Genomic DNA, 24,855 nt, shown 5'->3' with positions numbered 1-24,855 from the left:
GAGGAGGAGGCCCGGACACACTCCCACAGTGAGATGGAGGAGCAGGCCCGGACACATTCCCACAGTGAGATGGAGGAGGAGGCCCGGACACACTCCCACAGTGAGATGGAGGAGCGACAGGAGTCGTTGAGTGAGGAGAGGCTGTGCAGTCAGCTGGATAAGTTGATGACCAATGGGAATGGAGGAGCAGAGGGGATGCCTTCGCTGTCCTCCTATACGGTAGGTACTGGGGACACACGCGCACGCACGCACGCACGCACACACACACACACACACACACACACACACACACACACACACACACACACACACACACACACACACACACACACACACACACACACACACAGGGAGATACTCAATAAAGAGTCCCTACACTCACAGGGAACATCATTGAATTGCATATCCAAACACGTAGATCACATTTTAATACTGTTCTGAATACTGTTCTGAATACTGTTCTATAAAGGCTTTACTGCATTTATATTTACTCTTCAAGTGAACTGAAGTGAATTGAAACGGATCAAATGAATTGAATTGAATTGAAGTGTGTGTGTGTGCAGATTGAGTTGTTGGACACAGTGGCTCTGAACCTCCACAGGATAGACAAGGATGTCCAGCGCTGTGATCGTAACTACTACTACTTTACGACCGCTAACCTGGAGAAACTACGCAACGTCATGTGCAGGTAAACACGCGCATACACACACACACACACACACACGCACACACACACACACACACACAGACACACACACACACACACACACACACAGACACACACACACACACAGACACACACACACACACAGACACACACACAGACACACACACACACACAGACACACACACAGACACACACACACACACACACACACACACACACACACACACACACACACACTTTTATTTGCTCACTCATTCACTCATTATTTCATGACTCCTCTTCGTGTTTCCCCCCTCGATCCCCCTTCGATCCCCCCTCTTCCCCATCCTGTTCCAGCTATGTGTGGGACCACCTGGAGATGGGTTATGTCCAGGGGATGTGTGATCTACTGGCCCCGCTCATGGTCATCCTGGACGATGGTAGGAACCTCAGACACCATGGCTGCCTTCCAAATACCACCCTATACTCCCTATACTGTGCACTTCTTTTGACCAGGGCCCTATGGAGCCCGTAAACCGTTTGCTGTTAGCTGTTAGCTATTAGCTGTTAGCTAGCTATTAGTAATGTACCATTAAATCAAATCAAATCAAATCAAATTTTATTGGCCACATGCGCCGAATACAACAGGTGCAGACATTACAGTGAAATGCTTACTTACAGCCCTTAACCAACAGTGCATTTATAAAATAACAACAAAAAAAGTGTTGAGAAAAAAAGAGCAGAAGTAAAATAAAATAACAGTAGGGAGGCGACTATGCATAAATAATTAACAGAGTAGCAGCAGCGTAAAAGGATGGGGTGGGGGGGCAGTGCAAATAGTCCGGGTAGCCATGATTAGCTGTTCAGGAGTCTTATGGCTTGGGGGTAGAAGCTGTTGAGAAGTCTTTTGGACCTAGACTTGGCACTCCGGTACCGCTTGCCGTGCGGTAGCAGAGAACAGTCTATGACTAGGGTGGCTGGAGTCTTTGACAATTTTGAGGGCCTTCCTCTGACACCGCCTGGTATAGAGGTCCTGGATGGCAGGAAGCTTGGCCCCAGTGATATACTGGGCCGTACGCACTACCCTCTGTAATGCGTTGCGGTCGGAGGCCAAGCAGTTGCCATACCAGGCGGTGATGCAACCAGTCAGGATGCTCTCGATGGTGCAGCTGTAGAATTTTTTGAGGATCTGAGGACCCATGCCAAATCTTTTCAGTCTCCTGAGGGGGAATAGGCTTTGTCGTGTCCTCTTCACGACTGTCTTGGTGTGTTTGGACCATGATAGTTCGTTGGTGATGTGGACACCAAGGAACTTGAAGCTCTCAACCTGTTCCACTACAGCCCCGTCGATGAGAATGGGGGCGTGCTCAGTCCTCTTTTTTTTCCTGTAGTCCACAATAATCTCCTTTGTCTTGGTCACGTTGAGGGAGAGGTTGTTGTCCTGGCACCACACGGCCAGGTCTCTGACCTCCTCCCTATAGGCTGTCTCATCGTTGTCGGTGATCAGGCCTACCACTGTTGTGTCGTCGGCAAACTTAATGATGGTGTTGGAGTCGTGCCTGGCCATGCAGTCATGGGTGAACAGGGAGTACAGGAGGGGACTGAGCACGCACCCCTGAGGGGCCCCCGTGTTGAGGATCAGTGTGGCAGATGTGTTGTTACCTACCCTTACCACCTGGGGGCGGCCCGTCAGGAAGTCCAGGATCCAGTTGCAGAGGGAGGTGTTTAGTCCCAGGATCCTTAGCTTAGTGATGAGCTTTGAGGGCACTATGGTGTTGAATGCTGAGCTGTAGTCAATGAATAGCATTCTCACGTAGGTGTTCCTCTTGTCCAGGTGGGAAAGGGCAGTGTGGAGTGCAATAGAGATTGCATCATCTGTGGATCTGTTGGGGCGGTATGCAAATTGGAGTGGGTCTAGGGTTTCTGGGATAATGCTGTTGATGTGAGCCATGACCAGCCTTTCAAGTCCTTGGGCACGGGGACTATGGTGGTCTGCTTGAAACATGTTGGTATTACAGACTCAGTCAGGGACATGTTTAAGATGTCAGTGAAGACACTTGCCAGTTGGTCAGCACATGCTCGGAGTACACATCCTGGTAATCCGTCTGGCCCTGCGGCCTTGTGAATGTTGACCTGCTTAAAAGTCTTACTCACATCGGCTACGGAGAGCGTGATCACATAGTCATCCGGAACAGCTGGTGCTCTCATGCATGCTTCAGTGTTGCTTGCCTCGAAGCGAGCATAGAAGTGGTTTAGCTCGTCTGGTAGGTTTGTGTCACTGGGCAGCTCGCGGCTGTGCTTCCCTTTGTAGTCTGTAATAGTTTTCAAGCCCTGCCACATCCGACGAGCGTCAGAGCCAGTGTAGTACGATTCAATCTTAGTCCTGTATTGACTCTTTGCCTGTTTGATGGTTCGTCGGAGGGCATAGCGGGATTTCTTATAAGCGTCCGGGTTAGAGTCCCGCTCCTTGAAAGCGGCAGCTCTACCCTTTAGCTCAGTGCGGATGTTTCCTGTAATCCATGGCTTCTGGTTGGGGTATGTACGTACGGTCACTGTGGGGACGACATCATCGATGCACTTATTGATGAAGCCAGTGACTGATGTGGTGTACTCCTCAATGCTATCTGAAGAATCCCGGAACATGTTCCAGTCTGTGCTAGCAAAACAGTCCTGTAGCTTAGCATCTGCGTCATTAGCAATTACAGTGAGGGGAAAAAAGTATTTGATCCCCTGCTGATTTTGTACGTTTGCCCACTGACAAAGAAATGATCAGTCTATAATTTTAATAGTAGGTTTATTTGAACAGTGAGAGACAGAATAACAACAACAAAATCCTGACAAAACGCATGTCAAAAATGTTATAAATTGATTTGCATTTTAATGAGGGAAATAAGTATTTGACCCCCTCTCAATCAGAAAGATTTCTGGCTCCCAGGTGTCTTTTATACAGGTAACGAGCTGAGATTAGGAGCACACTCTTAAAGGGAGTGCTCCTAATCGCAGCTTGTTACCTGTATAAAAGACACCTGTCCACAGAAGCAATCAATCAATCAGATTCCAAACTCTCCACCATGGCCAAGACCAAAGAGCTCTCCAAGGATGTCAGGGACAAGATTGTAGACCTACACAAGGCTGGAATGGGCTACAAGACCATCGGCAAGCAGCTTGGTGAGAAGGTGACAACAGTTGGTGCGATTATTCGCAAATGGAAGAAACCCAAAATAACTGTCAATCTCCCTCGGCCTGGGGCTCCATGCAAGATCTCACCTCGTGGAGTAGCAATGATCATGAGAACGGTGAGGAGTCAGCCCAGAACTACATGGGAGGATCTTGTCAATGATCTCAAGGCAGCTGGGACCATAGTCACCAAGAAAACAATTGGTAACACACTACACCGTGAAGGACTGGAATCCTGCAGCGCCCGCAAGGTCCCCCTGCTCAAGAAAGCACATATACAGGCCCGTCAAAAGTTTGCCAATGAACATCTGAATGATTCAGAGGAGAACTGGGTAAAAGTGTTGTGGTCAGATGAGACCAAAATCGAGCTCTTTGGCATCAACTCAACTCGCCGTGTTTGGAGGAGGAGGAATGCTGCCTATGACCCCAAGAACACCATCCCCACCGTCAAACATGGAGGTGGAAACATTATGCTTTGGGGGTGTTTTTCTGCTAAGGGGACAGGACAACTTCACCACATCAAAGGGACGATGGACAGCGCCATGTACCGTCAAATCTTGGGTGAGAACCTCCTTCCCTCAGCCAGGGCATTGAAAATGGGTCGTGGATGGGTATTCCAGCATGACAATGACCCAAAACACACGGCCAAGGCAACAAAGGAGTGGCTCAAGAATAAACACATTAAGGTCCTGGAGTGGCCTAGCCAGTCTCCAGACCTTAATCCCATAGAAAATCTGTGGAGGGAGCTGAAGGTTCGAGTTGCCAAACGTCAGCCTCGAAACCTTAATGACTTGGAGAAGATCTGCAAAGAGCAGTGGGACAAAATCCCTCCTGAGATGTGTGCAAACCTGGTGGCCAATTACAAGAAACGTCTGACCTCTGTGATTGCCAACAAGGGTTTTGCCACCAAGTACAAAGTCTTGTTTTGCAGAGGGGTCAAGTACTTATTTCCCTCATTAAAATGCAAATCAATTTATAACATTTTTGACATGCGTTTTTCTGGATATTTTTGTTGTTATTCTGTCTCTCACTGTTCAAATAAACCTACCATTAAAATTATAGACTGATCCTCTGTAGCTCAATTGGTAGAGCATGGCGCTTGTAACGCCAGGGTAGTGGGTTCGATCCCCAGGACCACCCATACGTAAAAATGTATGCACACATGACTGTAAGTGGCTTTGGATAAAAGCGTCTGCTCAATGGCATATTATTATATTATATAATGTCTTTGTCAGTGGGCAAACGTACAAAATCAGCAGGGGATCAAATACTTTTTTCCCTCACTGTATAGCCATTTGCAATTAGCTTTTACCCATTAGTCGTTAGCCGTTGCATTACACAGTGATCAGTGAGTGAAGGGAAATGTATGGGTCTAATCCTTGACCCAATAGACAGAAAAAGGACCCCCCTCTCTCCCTGTCTCCCCCATCCCTCCCTGTCTCCCCCCTCCCTGTATACCCCTCCATGTTTCCCCCTCCCTCCCTGTCTCCCCCCTCCCTCCCTGTCTCCCCCATTCCTCCCTGTCTCTCCCTCCCTGTATACCCCTCCATGTATCCCCCCCTGTCTCCCCCATCCCTCCCTGTCTCCCCCCTCCCTGTATACCCCTCCATGTATCCCCCTCCCTCCCTCCCTGTCTCCCCCATCCCTCCCTGTCTCCCTCCCTGTCTCCCCCATCCCTCCCTGTCTCCCTCCCTGTCTCCCCCCTTCCTCCCTGTCTCCCCCCTCCCTCTGTCTCCCCCCTCCCTCCCTGTCTCTCCTGTCCCTCCCTCCCACCTTCCTTCCCTCCCTCCCTCCCTGTCTCCCCCCTCCCTGTATACCCCTCCATGTATCCCCCTCCCTCCCTCCCTCCCTGTCTCCCCCATCCCTCCCTGTCTCCCTCCCTGTCTCCCCCATCCCTCCCTGTCTCCCTCCCTGTCTCCCCCCTTCCTCCCTGTCTCCCCCCTCCCTCTGTCTCCCCCCTCCCTCCCTGTCTCCCCTGTCCCTCCCTCCCACCTTCCTTCCCTCCCTCCCTCCCTGTCTCCCCCCTCCCTGTATACCCCTCCATGTATCCCCCTCCCTGTCTCCCCCATCCCTCCCTGTCTCCCTCCCTGTCTCCCCCATCCCTCCCTGTCTCCCTCCCTGTCTCCCCCCTTCCTCCCTGTCTCCCCCCTCCCTCTGTCTCCCCCCTCCCTCCCTGTCTCCCCTGTCCCTCCCTCCCACCTTCCCTCCCTCCCTCCCTCCCTCCCTCCCTCCCTCCCTCCCTCCCTCCCTCCATCAGAGTGTCTGGCGTACAGCTGTTTCACCCAGCTGATGAAGAGGATGAGCCAGAACTTCCCCAACGGCGGAGCCATGGACACACACTTCGCCAACATGAGGTCCCTTATACAGGTAGGGTGTGTGGTGTGTCCAAAAAAAAAAAAATTTGTAAAGTGGTTATCCCAAGGTGAATGCACCTATTTGTAAGTCGCTCTGGATAAGAGCATCTGCTAAATGACGTAAATGTAAATGTGTGTGCACAGAAGTGTGTGTTCAAATGATACTAACATGACCCCTGACCTCTGGTCTCCTCTGGTGTGGTCTCTGTTTGATGATGTCATCAGATCCTAGATCCGGAGCTGTTTGAGCTGATGCATCAGAATGGAGACTACACCCACTTCTATTTCTGTTACCGCTGGTTCCTGCTGGACTTCAAAAGAGGTACGATACGCTTCACAAACTACACTATTTTTATTCATTTAATTACATTTTTGAGGGGGTATTTTGAAGCTTTACTTAGACAGTTATGAAAGGAGAGGGGGTTCCAGGCAGGTAGGAGAAACAGTGTGACCATAGGGACAAAGTGGCTCAGACACCAGACGGATGTAGCAGGGACTCTGGACTCACGGATTATGAAGGGAAAGCCAGCCACGCTGCGGACAGTGATGCCTCGCTCCCGGACAAGCTAAGCTAAACACCTTTTTCCCCCGCTTCGAAGACAACACAGAGCCACCGACGCGGACCACCGCCGCTCATGAGGACTGTGAGCTCTCGTTCTCCGTGGCCGACGTGTGTAAGACGTTTAAACGTGTTAACCCTCGCAAGGCTGCCGGCCCAGACAGCGTCACAATCCGCGTCCTCAGAGCATGCGCAGACCAGCTGGCTGGAGTGTTTACGGACATATTCAATCTCTCCCTATCCCAGTCTGCTGTCCCCACTTGCTTTAAGATGTCCACCATTGTTCCTGTACCTAAGAAAGCAAAGGTAACTGAACTAAATGACTATCGCCCCGTAGCACTCACCTCTGTCATCATGAAGTGCTTTGAGAGGTTAGTTAAGGATCATATCACCTCCACCTTACCCGACACCCTAGACCCACTACAATTTGCATACCGCCCCAACAGATCCACGGATTACGCAATCGCCCTCCCACTGCCCACTACCCACTACCCACTACCCACTACCCACTACCCACTACCCACTACCCACTACCCACTACCCACTACCCACTGCCCACTACCCACTACCCACTGCCCACTACCCACTACCCACTACCCACTGCCCACTACCCACTACCCACTACCCACTACCCACTACCCACTACCCACTGCCCACTACCCACTACCCACTACCCACTACCCACTGCCCACTACCCACTGCCCACTACCCACTACCCACTACCTACTGCCCACTACCCACTACCCACTGCCCACTACCCACTGCCCACTACCCACTACCCACTACCCACTACCCACTACCCACTGCCCACTACCCACTACCCACTGCCCACTGCCCACTACCCACTACCCACTACCCACTACCCACTACCCACTACCCACTACTCACTACCCACTGCCCACTGCCCACTGCCCACTGCCCACTACCCACTACCCACTGCCCACTACCCACTGCCCACTGCCCACTGCCCACTGCCCACTACCCACTACCCACTGCCCACTGCCCACTGCCCATTACCCACTACCCACTACCCACTACCCACTACCCACTGCCCACTACCCACTGCCCACTACCCACTGCCCACTACCCACTACCCACTACCCACTACCCACTACCCACTACCCACTACCCACTGCCCACTACCCACTACTCACTACCCACTACCCACTACCCACTACCCTATCCCATCTGGACAAGAGGAATACCTACAGTATATATTTCTATTCCGGACTCTGACGTTGCTCATTCTGATATTTCTTCATTTCTTTCTTTTTTGTGGGGGGTATTTGTGTGTATTGTTTTGTATTGTTAGGTATTACTGCACTGTTGGAGCTAGAAACATAAGCATTTCGCTGCACCTGCAATAACGTCTGCAAAATATGTGTACGATACCAATCAAATTTGATTTGATTTGAACAGTGGGAAGGGTGTAATGCTGGGATTGAACCATGGTCTTCGGTGGCACAATGCTAGCTGTGCCACTAGAGATCCTGGTTCGAATCCAGGCTCTGTCGTAGCCGGCCGCGACCGGGAGACCCATGGGGCGGTGCACAATTGGCCCAGCGTCGTCCAGGGTAGGGGAGGGAATGGCCGGCAGGGATGTAGTTCAGTTGGTAGAGCATGGCGTTTGCAACGCCAGGGTTGTGGGTTCGATTCCCACGGGGGGCCCAGTATGAAAAAAATAAACATGTATGCACTCACTAACTGTAAGTCGCTCTGGATAAGAGCGTCTGCTAAATGACTAAAATGTAAAATGTACGAGGAGGCTCTGCACAGTAACTCAACTCTTTCTCTTTTCTAGTGTGGGAACATAGTACACTGGATTTCTGTATGACATTTCAGATTGGAGTTGAAATACAACTCAAGTGACTGTGTGTGTGTGTGTGTCCTCTGTATGTGTGTGTCTGTGTGTGGATCTCCTCTGTGTGTGTGTGTGTGTGTGTGTATCTGTGTGTGTGTGTGTGGATCTCCTCTGTGTGTGTGTGTGTGTGTGTGTGTGTGTGTGTGTGTGTGTGTGTGCGTGTGTGTGTGTGTGTGTCTCCCCTCCAGAGATGCTGTACCAGGATGTGTTCTCAGTATGGGAGGTGATCTGGGTGGCCCCCCGTGTCTCCTCTCAGCACTTCGTCCTGTTCCTGGCGCTGGCTCTGGTAGAGGTCTACAGGGAGATCATCAGAGATAACACCATGGACTTCACTGACATCATCACATTCTTCAATGGTGACAGACAGACAGACATACAGATGTTTAGTCCCAATTGACACCCTATTCCCTTTATAGTGCACTACTTTGGACCAGGGCTCTATGGATCCGGTCAAAGTAGTGCACTATGTAGGGAATAGGGTGCCAGTTAGGACCCCAACAAGGACATGGTAAAATGTGTTGTGATGGAGCAGAAAGGTGTAGGCAGACTGTGTTCATTGTATAAAACCATCTCCCTGACTTCCTGTGTGTATAAAACCATCTCCCTGACTTCCTGTGTGTATAAAACCATCTCCCTGACTTCCTGTGTGTATAAAACCATCACCCTGACTTCCGGTGTGTATAAAACCATCTCCCTGACTTCCTGTGTGTATAAAGCTATCTCCCTGACTTCCGGTGTGTATAAAGCCATCTCCCTGACTTCCTGTGTGTATAAAGCTATCTCCCTGACTTCCGGTGTGTATAAAGCCATCTTCCTGACTTCCGGGGTGTATAAAACCATGTCCCTGACTTCCTGTGTGTATAAAACCATGTCCCTGACTTCCTGTGTGTATAAAACCATCTCCCTGACTTCCTGTGTGTATAAAGCCATCTCCCTGACTTCCTGTGTGTATAAAACCATTTCCCTGACTTCCTGTGTGTATAAAACCATCTCCCTGACTTCCTGTGTGTATAAAACCAACTCCCTGACTTCCTGTGTGTATAAAACCATCTCCCTGACTTCCGGTGTGTATAAAACCAGCTCCCTGACTTCCGGTGTGTATAAAACCAGCTCCCTGACGTCCGGTGTGTATAAAGCCATCTCCCTGACTTCCTGTGTGTATAAAACCATCTCCCTGACTTCCTGTGTGTATAAAACCATCTCCCTGACTTCCTGTGTGTATAAAATCATCTCCCTGACTTCCTGTGTGTATAAAACCATCTCCCTGACTTCCGGTGTGTATAAAACCATCTCCCTGACTTCCTGTGTGTATAAAGCCATCTCCCTGACTTCCTGTGTGTATAAAGCTATCTTCCTGACTTCCGGTGTGTATAAAGCCATCTCCCTGACTTCCGGGGTGTATAAAACCATGTCCCTGACTTCCTGTGTGTATAAAACCATGTCCCTGACTTCCTGTGTGTATAAAACCATCTCCCTGACTTCCTGTGTGTATAAAGCCATCTCCCTGACTTCCTGTGTGTATAAAACCATCTCCCTGACTTCCTGTGTGTATAAAACCATCTCCCTGACTTCCTGTGTGTATAAAACCATTTCCCTGACTTCCTGTGTGTATAAAACCATCTCCCTGACTTCCTGTGTGTATAAAACCAACTCCCTGACTTCCTGTGTGTATAAAACCATCTCCCTGACTTCCGGTGTGTATAAAACCAGCTCCCTGACTTCCTGTGTGTATAAAACCATGTCCCTGACTTCCTGTGTGTATAAAACCATCTCCCTGACTTCATGTGTGTATAAAACCATCTCCCTGACTTCCTGTGTGTATAAAACCATCTCCCTGACTTCCTGTGTGTATAAAACCATCTCCCTGACTTCCTGTGTGTATAAAACCATCTCCCTGACTTCCTGTGTGTATAAAACAATCTCCCTGACTTCCTGTGTGTATAAAACCATCTCCCTGACTTCCTGTGTGTATAAAACCATCTCCCTGACTTCCTGTGTGTGTTTGTATAACAGAGATGGCAGAGCGTCATGACGTGCAGCACATCCTTCAGATCGCCAGAGAGCTGGTGCACAAGGTCCAGTCTCTCATCGAGAACAAGTGATGAGGAGGAGGAGGATGAACAGGGCCAGAGGGAGGAGGAGGAGAAGAGGAGAGGTAGAGAGGAGCCAGATACCATCACAGCACCCCTGTACCTCTCCACCCCTTGATCCACCCATCCATCCTCTGCATCCAGCACAGCTCCCTCCCTCTCTTACCCCTCTTTACCTCTCCCAAACCTGGGGAAGAGAGAGAGACATGGGCCCTCTATCCCTCCAGCCGGACCAGTGAAGGGTGAAGCTCCAGGTGACCATCCTGGGAAAGGGATGCTGGCTGGGCCCAGGTTTAGATCTGGTTCCAATGCTGGGTCTAGGTCTGGTCCTAGTCTAGTTCCTGGTCTGGGTCTGGACCTGGTTTGTAGATGTTGTTTACAAGCACCCGGTCACAGAATGCCATGCTTGGTTGGTGGTTGTTGTCAGATGTGTGGAGTTGTCTGCATGCTGGGTAGTTTGATCACACTGTGACTGCCCCATCTTATTATTCTCCACTAAACTCCATTATCAGTACATACCCTTCTCCATAAACCAGAGACCCCTGACCTCCTCATCACAGAGACCAGAGACCCCCTGACCTCTCCATCACAGAGACCAGAGACCCATGACCTCATCACAGACACCAGAGACCCCTGACCTCCTCATCACAGAGACCAGAGACCCCCTGACCTCTCCATCACAGAGACCAGAGACCCCCTGACCTCTCCATCACAGAGACCAGAGACCCATGACCTCCTCATCACAGACACCAGAGACCCCTGACCTCCTCATCACAGAGACCAGAGACCCCCTGACCTCTCCATCACAGAGACCAGAGACCCCCTGACCTCTCCATCACAGAGACCAGAGACCCATGACCTCCTCATCACAGAGACCAGAGACACCCTGACCTCTCCATCACAGAGACCCAAGTATTTTATACCAATCAGTGAGATTGAGATTCCTCCAAGTGTTGAATTAGACTATCGGCTAAATGATATACTGTGTGTGTTGCTTCATCAAGTGTGACATTGCTTTAGAGTGACACAACGTTAGTGTGAATGACCAAGCAAGCTAGTAGCCAGAGACTGAGGACAGTACATTATATACTCAGTGGCCAGTTTATTAGGTACAGTGAGTCACGTGGCCGTGGCTTGCTATATAAAGCAGGCAGACAGGCATCGAGGCATTCAGTTACTGTTCGATTGAACATTAGTGGACAAAACGAGTGACCTAAGTGACTTTGAGCGTGGTGTGATCGTCGGTGCTAGGCGCGTCAGTTTCCAGTATCTCAGAAACGTCCGGCCTCCTGGGTTTTTCACGCACGGCAGTGTCTAGAGTTTACAGAGAATGGTGCGACAAACAAAAAAACATCCAGTCAGCAGCAGTCCTGTGGGCGAAAACAGCTCGTTGATGAGGGGTCGAAGGAGAATGGCAAGAATCGTGCAAGCTAACAGGCGGGCCACAAAAAGGCAAATAACAGTGCAGTACAACTGGTACAGTGAGGGGAAAAAGTATTTGATCCCCTGCTGATTTTGTATGTTTGCCCACTGACAAAGACATGACCAGTCTACAATTTTAATGGTAGGTTTATTTGAACAGTGAGAGACAGAATAACAACAAAAAAATTATATAAACGCATGTCAAAAATGTTATAAATTGATTTGCATTTTAATGAGGGAAATAAGTATTTGACCCCCTCTCAATCAGAAAGATTTCTGGCTCCCAGGTGTCTTTTATACAGGTAACGAGCTGAGATTAGGAGCACACTCTTAAAGGGAGTGCTCCTAATCTCAGCTTGTTACCTGTATAAAAGACACCGGTCCACAGAAGCAATCAATCAATCAGATTCCAAACTCTCCACCATGGCCAAGACCAAAGAGCTCTCCAAGGATGTCAGGGACAAGATTGTAGACCTACACACGGCTGGAATGGGCAACAAGACCATCGCCAAGCAGCTTGGTGAGAAGGTGACAACAGTTGGTGAGATTATTCACAAATGGAAGAAACACAAAAGAACTGTCAATCTCCCTCGGCCTGGGGCTCCATGCAAGATCTCACCTCGTGGAGTTGCAATGATCATGAGAACGGTGAGGAATCAGCCCAGAACTACACGGGAGTATCTTGTCAATGATCTCAACCAGCTGGGACCATAGTCACCAAGAAAACAATTGGTAACACACTACGCCGTGAAGGACTGAAATCCTGCAGCGCCCGCAAGGTCCCCCTGCTCAAGAAAGCACATATACAGGCCCGTCTGAAGTTTGCCAATGAACATCTGAATGATTCAGAGGAGAACTGGGTGAAAGTGTTGTGGTCAGATGAGACCAAAATCGAGCTCTTTGGCATCAACTCAACTCGCCGTGTTTGGAGGAGGAGGAATGCTGCCTATGACCCCAAGAACACCATCCCCACCGTCAAACATGGAGGTGGAAACATTATGCTTTGGGGGTGTTTTTCTGCTAAGGGGACAGGACAACTTCACCGCATCAAAGGGACGGGGCCATGTATTGTCAAATCTTGGGTGAGAACCTCCTTCCCTCAGCCAGGGCATTGAAAATGGGTTGTGGATGGGTATTCCAGCATGACAATGACCCAAAACACACGGCCAAGGCAACAAAGGAGTGGCTCAAGAAGAAGCACATTAAGGTCCTGGAGTGGCCTAGCCAGTCTCCAGACCTTAATCCCATAGAAAATCTGTGGAGGGAGCTGAAGGTTCGAGTTGCCAAACGTCAGGCTCGAAACCTTAATGACTTGGAGAAGATCTGCAAAGAGGAGTGGGACAAAATCCCTCCTGAGATATGTGCAAACCTGGTGGCCAACTACAAGAAACGTCTGATCTCTGTGATTGCCAACAAGGGTTTTGCCACCAAGTACAAAGTCATGTTTTGCAGAGGGGTCAAATACTTATTTCCCTCATTAAAATGCAAATCAATTCATAACATTTTTGACATGCGTTTTTCTGTATTTTTTTGTTGTTATTCTATCTCTCACTGTTCAAATAAACCTACCATTAAAATTATAGACTGGTCATGTCTTTGTCAGTGGGCAAACGTACAAAATCAGCAGGGGATCAAATACTTTTTTCCCTCACTGTATGCAGAATGGCATCTCGGAATTCACAACTCGTCAGTCCTTGTCACAGATGGGCTATTGCAGCAGACGACCACACTGGGTTCCACTCCTATCAACTAAAAACTAGAAGAAGCTGCTCCAGTGGGCACTCGATCACCAACACTGGACATTTGAGGAGTGGAAAAACATTGCCCGTTCCGACGAATCCCAGTTCCTGTTGCCTCATACTGATGGCAGAGTCAGGATTTAGCGTAAGCAACATGATTCCATGGCTCCATCCAGCCTGGTGTCAACGGTACAGGTTGGTGGTGGTGGTGGTGTAATGGTGTGGGGGAATGTTTTCCTGGCACACGTTAGGTGCCAATTGATAAATGTTTGAACGCCACATCGTATCTGAACATTGTTGCTGACCAGGTGCATCCCTTCATGGCTACAGGTGGGTCCGACCCGGTACTAGCTGGTTATACCCAATAAACTGGCCACTGAGTGTGTAATATCAGAGACTGGGGACAGTACAGTACATTAAATACAGTTGAAGTCGGAAGTTTACATACACCTTAGCCAAATACATTTAAACTCAGTTTTTCCACAATTCCTGACATTTAATCCTAGTAAAAAATTCCCTGTTTTAGGTCAGTTAGGATCACCACTTTATTTTAAGAATGTGAAATGTCAGAATAATAGTAGAGAGAATTATTTATTTCAGCTTTTATTTCTTTCATCACATTCCCAGTGGGTCAGAAGTTTACATACACTCAATTAGTATTTGGTAGCATTGCCTTTAAATTGTTTAACTTGGGTCAAACGTTTCGGGTAGCCTTCCACAAGCTTCCCACAATAAATTGGGTGAATTTTGGCCCATTCCTCCTGACAGAGCTGGTGTAACTGAGTCAGGTTTGTAGGCCTCCTTGCTCGCACACACTTTTTCAGTTCTACCCACACATTTTCTATAGGATTGAGGTCAGGGCTTTGTGATGGCCACTCCAATACCTTGACTTTGTTGTCCTTAAGCCATTTTGCCACAAATTTGGAAGTATGCTTGGGGTCATTGTCCATTTGGAAGACCCATTTGCGACCAAGCTTTAACTTCCTGACTGATGTCTTGAGATGTTGCTTCAATATATCCACATAGTTTTCCTTCCTCATGATACCATCTATTTTGTGAAGTGCACCAGTCCCTCCTAGAGCAAAGCACCCCCACAGCATGATGCTGCCACCCCCGTGCTTCACGGTTGGGATGGTGTTCTTCGGCCTGCAAGCTACCCCCTTTTTCCTCCAAACGTAACGATGGTCCTTATGGCCAAACAGTTCTATTTTTGTTTCATCAGACCAGAGGACATTTCTCCAAAAAGTACGATCTTTGTCCCCATGTGCAGTTGCAAACCGTAGTCTGGCTTTTTTATGGCGGTTTTGGAGCAGTGGCTTCTTCCTTGCTGAGCGGCCTTTCAGGTTATGTCGATATAGATACTTTTGTACCCGTTTCCTCTAGCATCTTCTAGTGGGGTGGAGGTACTGCCAAGGTGGGCTTCGTTGACTTGCAGATAGGTATTGGAGTATAGCCTTTTCCTTCCTGTCGAAATTCCATTCTATGTTGTGCTACTGACCACGACTGACCAATGAGGATAAAGTAATATTGAGTCTAATGATGATAATAGAACCAGAATCAGATTTTAGAATGATTGTGACTTTGTCTTTGTCCCCAATGACACCCTATCCACTATATAGTGCACTACTTTTGACTAGGGCCCATAGGATGCCATTTGGGACATACACGCCCCCACTAGTCTCCAGTGGCTCCCAATAATAACCTGAACTCTTAATTCCAAAATGGCTGCCATGGAGGGGTCCGATCCATAGAAGACCCTACGTCTGTGACCACACTGCCCAGTCTTCCCCAATCCTGAGGTGTTGTGGAGAAATCAGCTTTTCAGAATGGAGAGTTACAGGCCAATGGTATTAAGGAAGGTGTTGTAGTGGAATGCTCCCAAATGACACCCCATTCCCTTTATAGTGCACTACCTTTGACCAGGGCACTGGGCAGTGGTTCTCAACCCTTTTTTTTCGTTACTGTACCACCAAGTACATTTGGTTATGCCCTGAAGTACCCCCTTATGTGCATTTGACCAGGAAGCCTACAGGCTCATGAATCTTCTCAAGTAGCCCCTGTGGATAGGCCAAGTAGCCCCTTTGGGTAGGCCAAGTACCCTCTGTGGGTAGGCCAAGTAGCCCCTTTGGGTAGGCCAAGTACCCCCTGTGGGTAGGCCAAGTACCCTCTGTGGGTAGGCCAAGTGCCCCCTGTGGGTAGGCCAAGTACCCCCTGTGGGTAAGCCAAGTACCCCCTGTGAATAGGCCAAGTAGCCCCTGTGGATAGGCCAAGTAGCCCTAGTTGAGAACCACTGGTAAAGGGAATAGGTTCTATTTGAAACACACACATGGTTTAAGTAGATCTCACTACATGTGGTAGTTTATGATTGAAGTGGGGAGGAGGGGAAAGTTTAGTAGCCTGGAATCCAAACTGACTTTGTGAGGTTTCTCCGTTGTTACAATGGTGAGCACAGTGTTTCAGTCTGGTTGAACCAGGCTAGAGTGGAGCTATTTTCTTCCAATCAGGACCACGTGTACCAAAGCCTCGAAACAGCACCCTCTGTGGCACGATGATAATGTGCAATTTAATACCGTATCTCAAAGACTGTTTACTAGGTGTAAATTTAAATATATATTATAACTACTGTGCAATTTATGTTGTTTGAAATTCTCTGAAGTCTGTAAATAAATAGAACAAAACTGTATTTCTATGAGGACGGTATATCAGGACACGTAGTGGATTTGTATGTCTATTTTTTATCTTGGTTTTAGAGCAGGGTGTATAACTGAATGCCCGTTGCTGTGTATAACTGAATGCCCGTTGCTGTGTATAACTGAATGCCCGTTGCTGTGTATAACTGAATGCCCGTTGCTGTGTATAACTGATTGCGTGGAGCCTTTGTTACACTTAGTTGACTTATATTCTCTCAATGTCGTGCACTGCTGATGATTTAGAAAAATAATAATTTCAAAATATTATTTTGTTTTGAAAAGCCAACGTTTGAATTGCAGAGTATTGTATGTAAAAGGATGCATATTTTGCCTTGAATGTAATGTATTACTATAAAAAGATTGTTCCTTATTATTAAAATATCTCCATGTCTATTGTAACTCATTTGAAACATACAGGGTACGTCCCAACTGTCACCCAATTCCCTATATACACTGAGTGTACAAAACATTAGGAACACCTTTCTCTTTCCATGACAGACTGACCAGGTGAATCCAGGTGAAAGCTATGATCCCTTATTGATGTCACTTGTTAAATCAGGTTAAAGAAGGATTTTTTTAAAGCCGAAACAATTGAGAAATGGATTGTGTGTGTGCCATTCAGAGGGTGAATGGGCAAGACAAAAGATTTAAGTGCCTTTGAACGGGGTATGGTAGTAGGTGCCAGGCACACCGGGTTGAGTGTGTCAAGAACTGCAACGCTGCTGGGTTTTTCCACGCTCAACCGTTTCCCGTGTGTATCAAGAATGGCCCACCACCTAATGGACCTTCAGCCAACTTGACACAACCGTGGGAAGCATTGGAGTCAGCATGGGCCAGCATCCCTGTGGAGCGCTTTCGAGTCCATGCCCCGAGGAACTGCGGCTGTTCTGAGGGCAAAAGGGGGGGTAGCAACTCAATATTAGGAAGGTGTTCCTAATGTTTTGTACTCTGTGTATAGTGAACTAATTTTGACAAAGGGCCCATTGGTAGTGCACTATAACGAGAATAGGTTGCCATTTGGGAAGCTTGAATTAACACGTTGCCCCGATCATGTTATTGATTTTAAGCTAGCTACGGCTAAAGTTAGGGGAAGTTTGTAGTGGCCGTTTACAGAAAACCAAATGATGGATTACATTCTCCCCCCTGGCCCATAGGCCGCTTTCAGTCTGAGGAACCATCTAACATCAAGTTGTACAATTCTGAATTTCCCCTATAACGATTTTCCCTTGTTATTTCCTCTGTCTACCTCAGCTGAAACTCCCTCCACTGCTGTGGCTTACGGCCATACCACCCTCTTTCACAATTCATCATACCATCGCCGTTAACAAAAACAACAAACACAGGTTACAAAATGCCATCTTTATCACTGTCAATACTTTAAAAAACTGGGATCTTGTACATCAGTACTCATGGAATTGCAAGAAACAAAAAGGCATGAAAAACAAAAATGTAACTTTAAAATAGATATTGCATCTTCAAAAAGCTCAATTTAAATCTATAAATACTGTATGTCCTTTTTTAGATTTACATTTTAAGTCCACTGTAGTTTCTTACAACAGAATCACAGATTTCTATATAGCCAGGAGAAATCACAAAAACTACAAATCCAGATGAGCATGGTGTGACAAGAATAGGGTTGATAAATTCTGGTAACTTTCTCAAATTTCCCAGAAATCCTGGTTGTAGGATTCCAGATGTCCTGCTGATCTCAGGAATCTTCCAACTGGGATTTCTGGAAAATCTTTAAAAAATTTGCCGGAATGTTGCAGCCCTAGACAAGAGGAAGGAAACATAACAGCAACATTCTCTGGTCACCATTTTGTGACAAACACATCATTAGTTTACAGTACAACATCGAAGGCCAAGAGAGTTCTCCAAGTCAGGGTGGTCCGGTCCCCACTAACACAGGCCGACGTGTGTGTGTGTCCATGGAAGAGGATGAGGTCCCCTAAAGGTGGTGGTGAGTTTATTGGATGTCTTCCTCTGTCCATCGGTGCCTTGTCTGGCTCTAAAACACACAGCATTAGAAGTCTCACACAGACACACACTGTATTTCACAATCAATGGAAACTACAAGAAAGATTATGAATACATCCCAAATGGCACCCTATTCCCTATGTGGTGCACTACTTTTGACCAGAGGGATAGAGAGATGGAGCGGTAGTGGGAGACAGATAGGGAGAGGTAGAGCGATGTAGAGTGAGAGGGGTAGAGAGAGAGAAGGAGAGAAGGAAAGAGGGAGAAAGAAAGAGAGGTAGAGAGAGGGAGATGTAGAGGGAGATGTAGAGGGAGATGTAGAGGGAGAGCAGGGCATGAAGGGGTTAGTATCATAAGCTTCTTGATAACTGCTGTTTTCTAAACCCATACCAGATGTGAATCAGTACTGGAATCGATCAAGAAGGAAAATGGTTGAGGGTACTCGAGGAGAGGTTTAGGAAAAAGTATTTTAAGTAAAGCATCTACGATGAGGGCTGAATCGATTAAGTCTTATGTCCCAAATGGCACCCTGTTCCCTATATAGTACACTGCTTTTGACCAGGGCCCATATAGGGAATAGGGCGCCATTTGGGATGCAAACCTATGATTGGGTTATGCTACCCACCTGCGTGGCGTGTTGGCTGCTTCCCCTAACTGGGGTTAAGTTTCTCTGGAGTCTTCTGAAGCTGGAGAGAGAGAGTGAGAGAGAAGATAGACTTTTGTTAGACTTGTAGGCATTATGGGAATTCTCTCGTCTGGGACTGGAGGAGCGGGATTGGTTCATTATGGGAGGAGGTAAAACATGATCAGTGTGGGACTGTGTGTTGTAAATCAACGGTTTGTGTCAAAAGGTATGAACTGTTGAAAGAAGTCAAATTCGTCATGGCTCCGCACTTCACAAAACCAGTATTGACATGCAGTGTTGCTGGCTGCATGTCATGTGTGCTCGCTGCCACACGGTGGCAGTAGTACTCTTCCAGAAAAACAACCATCAGTTCAGAGACAAATCAATGGGCCAACAGGAGACGGACAATGTGGCTAGCGCACAAACCGCTAATGTGAGAGGAAGCATTCCAAAAAACATGAACACAAGGTGAGAAATGAGACCATAGAACAACAGACTACAGTACAGCAGACAGCATGTTGGCGAGGAAAAGCCAGTCATAGGCAGCATGTCATCATGACCAACAACAAAAAAAAACAAGACAAGAGAGAAATTCATAACTAAAAGCAGATGGAAAATTGTAACCAGATTTCCAATGAACAGCGGCCACCATTTTGTCACTAATATAGATAGCTGCAGAACAGAACTACAAGCCACTAATACAGATAGCTGCAGAACAGAACTACAAGCCACTAATATAGATAGCTGCAGAACAGAACTACAAGCCACTAATACAGATAGCTGCAGAACAGAACTACAGGCAGAATAGCTACTGTACCTGAGATTGTTCTCTTAGAAACTCAGGTAGCTGAAATTCACCTTTAAAGACCTGGGGAAACAAAGGACTGGGTTTAGAGGCTAGGTAATCTATAAAGTCCTGGGAACACAAAGGACTGGGTTTAGAGGTAGGTTATGTAAAGGAACACAAAGGACTGGGTTTAGAGGTAGGTTATGTAAAGGAACACAAAGGACTGGGTTTAGAGGTAAGTTATGTAAAGGAACACAAAGGACTAGGTTTAGAGGTAAGTTATGTAAAGGAACACAAAGGACTGGGTTTAGAGGTAAATTATGTAAAGGAACACAAAGGACTGGGTTTAGAGGTAGGTTATGTAAAGGAACACAAAGGACTGGGTTTAGAGGTAAGTTATGTAAAGGAACACAAAGGACTAGGTTTAGAGGTAAGTTATGTAAAGGAACACAAAGGACTGGGTTTAGAGGTAAGTTATGTAAAGGAACACAAAGGACTGGGTTTAGAGGTAAGTTATGTAACGGAACACAAAGGACTGGGTTTAGAGGTAGGTTATGTAAAGGAACACAAAGGACTGGGTTTAGAGGTAAGTTATGTAAAGGAACACAAAGGACTGGGTTTAGAGGTAAGTTATGTAACGGAACACAAAGGACTGGGTTTAGAGGTAAGTTATGTAAAGGAACACAAAGGACTGGGTTTAGAGGTAGGTTATGTAAAGGAACACAAAGGACTGGGTTTAGAGGTAAGTTATGTAAAGGAACACAAAGGACTGGGTTTAGAGGTAAGTTATGTAACGGAACACAAAGGACTGGGTTTAGAGGTAAGTTATGTAAAGGAACACAAAGGACTGGGTTTAGAGGTAGGTTATGTAAAGGAACACAAAGGACTGGGTTTAGAGGTAAGTTATGTAAAGGAACACAAAGGACTGGGTTTAGAGGTAAGTTATGTAACGGAACACAAAGGACTGGGTTTAGAGGTAAGTTATGTAACGGAACACAAAGGACTGGGTTTAGAGGTAAGTTATGTAACGGAACACAAAGGACTGGGTTTAGAGGTAAGTTATGTAACGGAACACAAAGGACTGGGTTTAGAGGTAAGTTATGTAACGGAACACAAAGGACTGGGTTTAGAGGTAAGTTATGTAAAGGAACACAAAGGACTGGGTTTAGAGGTAAGTTATGTAACGGAACAAATGGGCAGAAGATCCAGAGATCCAGAGATCCAGAGATCCAGACTTTCAATCTCTATCCAACTACAGATCTAGTGCAAACTAAACTATAGATTATTTGACTTACAACCCTGATGAAAGCTAAAATCCGATAACACGTTGGTTTTGACTTTCAACAATAAAGAAGCACTTTCATCAACTTCCACCGTTCTCCAAGAGTTGCTGAATTTCCTCTTTACTTAAGATTATTAGACTCCACATGATTCAACCTTTCTCCTGTTATCTTGCAATCAATTATAACGCAGCCTCGGAGCTGGCGTCAATGTACCAAATGTCCATTTCCTCTCACTAAGTCCAGAAGGATGAGCTGTGTAGCTTTAACGCTGTTGTTCTGACTGACGTGTTTTTTTTCTTCCATCGCTAAGGAAACATTGACAGCCTCCTGTGACACGTTTTGGCATGTTAGTGACTTAGAAGCGTAGCATTCAGGACACATGCAAGTATGTTCCTTCCCCCCTGTCTTGGCGATGGGGAGAGCGTTTGACTGGGGACTTGGCACAGTGTTCAGAGATGACAATACAGAGAGAAGAGAGGGAGCGAGAGAGAGGAAGAGAAAGAGAGAAAAGAGAGGGAGGGGAGTTGGCCAGCACCGAAGCCCAGAACAGCAAAGGTAGGGGGAAGAGAAAGAGGCAGACAGACAGACTACAGAGAGAGGAGGAGAGTGACAGAGCCATGGAGAGGGAGAGCAGGGCATGAATGGGTTACGGTTATCCTGGTGACTGTTGACATAGGAAGCAGCCAACATGTCGACATCTGGCTGACGGAGCGTTTCAAAGTACTGTGTCCACAGGGAGACAACATCAGAGAGAGAGAGAGAGGAGGGAGGGAGATAGGGAGAGAAGGAGAGAGAGGAAAGGAGGGAGAGAGGAGGGAGATAGGGAGAGAAGGAGAGTGAGGAAAGGAGGGAGAAGGAGAGAGTGAGGAAAGGAGGGAGGGAGATGGGGAGAGAAGGAGAGACTGAGGAAAGGAGGGAGAGAGGAGGGAGATAGGGAAAGAAGGAGAGTGAGGAAAGGAGGGAGAGAAGGAGAGTGAGGAAAGGAGGGAGAGAAGGAGAGAGTGAGGAAAGGAGGGAGAGAGGAGGGAGGGAGATGGGGAGAGAAGGAGAGAGTGAGGAAAGGAGGGAGGGGGTCAGTATCCTTAACCAGGGTCAGAGTGACCTCATATCCTGGCTTCCACTACTGGCTTCGCAGTGGGTGTGTGTGAGTGTGTATGCGTGCGAAAGTGTGCATTGCTACGTCTCAGCTGGTCGCACAGACTCATTCTAAGATGAAGGCTCTCCTGTCTTAGATTACCCTTAAATAAACTCCTGGGCCAGGATTCTTAGAAACCAAAAATGGTGAGAGAGGAAGGAAAGGGTGGGGAGAGAAAGAGAGAGAGGGAGGAAGAGAGGGAGAGGAAGAGAGAGAGAGGGGGTAGTTCTGAGTATCTAGACATGGCAGACAGAGAGGGGGTAGTTCTGAGTATCTAGACATGGCAGACAGAGAGGGGGTAGTTCTGAGTATCTAGACATGGCAGACAGAGAGGGGGTAGTTCTGAGTATCTAGACATGGCAGACAGAGAGGGGATAGTTCTGAGTATCTAGACATGGCAGACAGAGAGGGGGTAGTTCTGAGTATCTAGACATGGCAGACAGAGATGGGGGGTAGTTCTGAGTATCTAGACATGGCAGACAGAGAGGGGGTAGTTCTGAGTATCTAGACATGGCAGACAGAGAGGGGGTAGTTCTGAGTATCTAGACATGGCAGACAGAGATGGGGGGTAGTTCTGAGTAGCTAGACATGGCAGACAGAGAGGAGGTAGTTCTGAGTATGTAGACATGGCAGACAGAGAGGGGGTAGTTCTAAGTATCTAGACATGGCAGACAGAGAGGGGGTAGTTCTGAGTATCTAGACATGGCAGACAGAGATGGGGGGTAGTTCTGAGTATCTAGACATGGCAGACAGAGAGGGGGTAGTTCTGAGTATCTAGACATGGCAGACAGGCAGCTGTAACAACCTCCCCTTTTGAACATGGTTCAACACTAGAACACAACATTGTCTGCTTTTCCATATGTTCTGGTGTGTTACTGTGTTTAACACAACCCCGCGGCCAGCTGTTGACAGGATGCTCTGAAGGAGAGAGATCACCGCAAGGATGCGTCCCAAATGGCACCCTATTCCCTACATAGTGCACTACTTTTGAGTAGTGGACTATATAGAGCATAAGGGCACCATTTGGAACACCCAGAGAGCAAGGGCTCTTCTTCTCAATGCACCAGAGGGTTTGGCACCAACCGCCCTCCCGCCTGCTGGATGGATTTCTCTGACCCAGCCACGAGGCACGAACCGCCTGGTGTTGCCCAGCCCTCAAGCTCCCTGTGGGTGTGGCTGCTTGACTGCCCTAGCTGGTGCCTGGTGGTGCCCAAATGGCACCATTTAGGATATATCCTGGAACTGTACCCTGGGTGAGGCTGTGCCACGGTGGAGCATCCCTCCCTCCCTCCCTCCCTCCCTCCCTCCGTGTGTCTATCTGTACTGCTCTGTTTATTCTGAATCTGATTCCCATGGGGGTTGGTTACCTTGTCTCTTTCTCTAGAATCTGATTCCCATGGGTGTTGGTTACCTTGTCTCTCTCTCTAGAATCTGATTCCCATGGGTGTTGGTTACCTTGTCTCTCTCTCTAGAATCTGATTCCCATGGGTGTTGGTTACCTTGTCTCTCTCTAGAATCTCATTCCCATGGGTGTTGGTTACTTTGTCTCTCTCTCTCTAGAATCTCATTCCCATGGGTGTTGGTTACTTTGGCATGTGACTAACCCAAGCCCCGTGCCCTGCTATAAAGCAACCCTCTCTCTGGTCTCACAGTAAGGGGTCTGTTGGGTCACTAATGAGTATCGCGATACTGGTATCTTTACTTTTAACCCTAGGTAATGTACTGTATAAACAAACCATACAGTCAGTTAAATGACAGGTGATTTAAATGATTTAAAGAAGCAGAGTCTGTACCAAATGGCACCCTATTCCCTACATAGTGCACTACTTTTGACCAGAGTCCTATGGGGACACAGCCAGGGACCAGCCAGAGACCTGTCAGTCAGCCAGTCAGTGCACAGAGTTGGCTGCCTGCCTTTCAAGCCTTTCATCACAGTTCAGCTCTTTTCCCTCGATAGGAACAACACATCCCAAATGACACCCTATTCCCTACATAGTGCACTACTTTTGACCAGGTTCCATAGGGAATAGGGTGCCGTTTGGGACACTGACTGGATCCTCTCAGCCGGCTGCGTTTCATTCAGTTTTAATAGGCTGCGCCATCGTTTTTTTATGACCTCTTTAAGGAGAGCGGTTGACAGGGAGGGGCCTTATGAACTGGACTGAAAGACTGGTCTGCAGTGGATTTGGGAATATTATTGGGAGTGACGATGGTCCCGTTACCTTGTTCCTTGTGTTTTGGCAAGTCAATCTCTAACTGTGGATAGTCGGATACAGTCTTGAGCGTTTACTCCGGACAGACTTCCCTCTCTATACCGGCAGTTTCCCGGGAGGACAGAAAATAAGGGGGTAGACAGACCAGTTTCCACACTGCAGCGCGTTCCGAAGGGAAGATCTGTAACATCCGTAATATGTGAGGAGGCCAGAAGACCCGGACGCCTCCCCAGATCCACCTGTCAGATGGATCCATTCCAACCCCCAGCTGGCGTGTGGCTGGTGGACTGGAAAAGT

The 24,855-nt window shown here is 47.6% G+C and overlaps 2 protein-coding genes across 3 annotated transcripts in view; one reads left to right on the top strand and one right to left on the bottom strand.

Annotated features, from left to right (window-relative positions):
- Positions 1–10,936, top strand: part of LOC311125993 (small G protein signaling modulator 2-like) — a gene marked incomplete at its 5' end in the record, with an annotated part of 66,608 nt that extends 55,672 nt beyond the window's left edge. The window contains 7 exons of the mRNA XM_084200016.1: positions 1–219; positions 564–688; positions 1,004–1,086; positions 6,081–6,190; positions 6,403–6,499; positions 8,786–8,953; positions 10,611–10,936. The exon at positions 1–219 is cut by the window's left edge and continues 228 nt beyond it. Coding sequence (XP_084056142.1) covers positions 1–219; positions 564–688; positions 1,004–1,086; positions 6,081–6,190; positions 6,403–6,499; positions 8,786–8,953; positions 10,611–10,699 — 891 coding nt within the window. The remainder of the gene's footprint in view (positions 220–563; positions 689–1,003; positions 1,087–6,080; positions 6,191–6,402; positions 6,500–8,785; positions 8,954–10,610) is intronic.
- A 6,946-nt stretch (positions 10,937–17,882) lies between these two features.
- Positions 17,883–24,855, bottom strand: part of LOC311125994 (protein-tyrosine sulfotransferase 1) — a 76,608-nt gene continuing 69,635 nt past the window's right edge. The window contains exons 4-6 of one of the 2 annotated variants that reach the window (XM_084200017.1): positions 19,958–20,008; positions 19,141–19,201; positions 17,883–18,546 (exon numbers count right to left, since the gene is read on the bottom strand). In XM_084200017.1, coding sequence (XP_084056143.1) covers positions 19,166–19,201; positions 19,958–20,008 — 87 coding nt within the window. In that variant the 3' untranslated portion in view covers positions 17,883–18,546; positions 19,141–19,165. The remainder of the gene's footprint in view (positions 18,547–19,140; positions 19,202–19,957; positions 20,009–24,855) is intronic. The other variant, XM_084200018.1, reaches the window with a different exon arrangement.

This window comes from Coregonus lavaretus (assembly GCF_964263955.1).
Source record: "Coregonus lavaretus genome assembly, contig: HAP1_SCAFFOLD_1095, whole genome shotgun sequence".
Taxonomy (NCBI): domain Eukaryota; kingdom Metazoa; phylum Chordata; class Actinopteri; order Salmoniformes; family Salmonidae; genus Coregonus; species Coregonus lavaretus.
The sequence above is the reverse complement of the archived record's forward strand: the minus strand, read 5'-3'. Positions and strand labels throughout refer to the sequence as shown.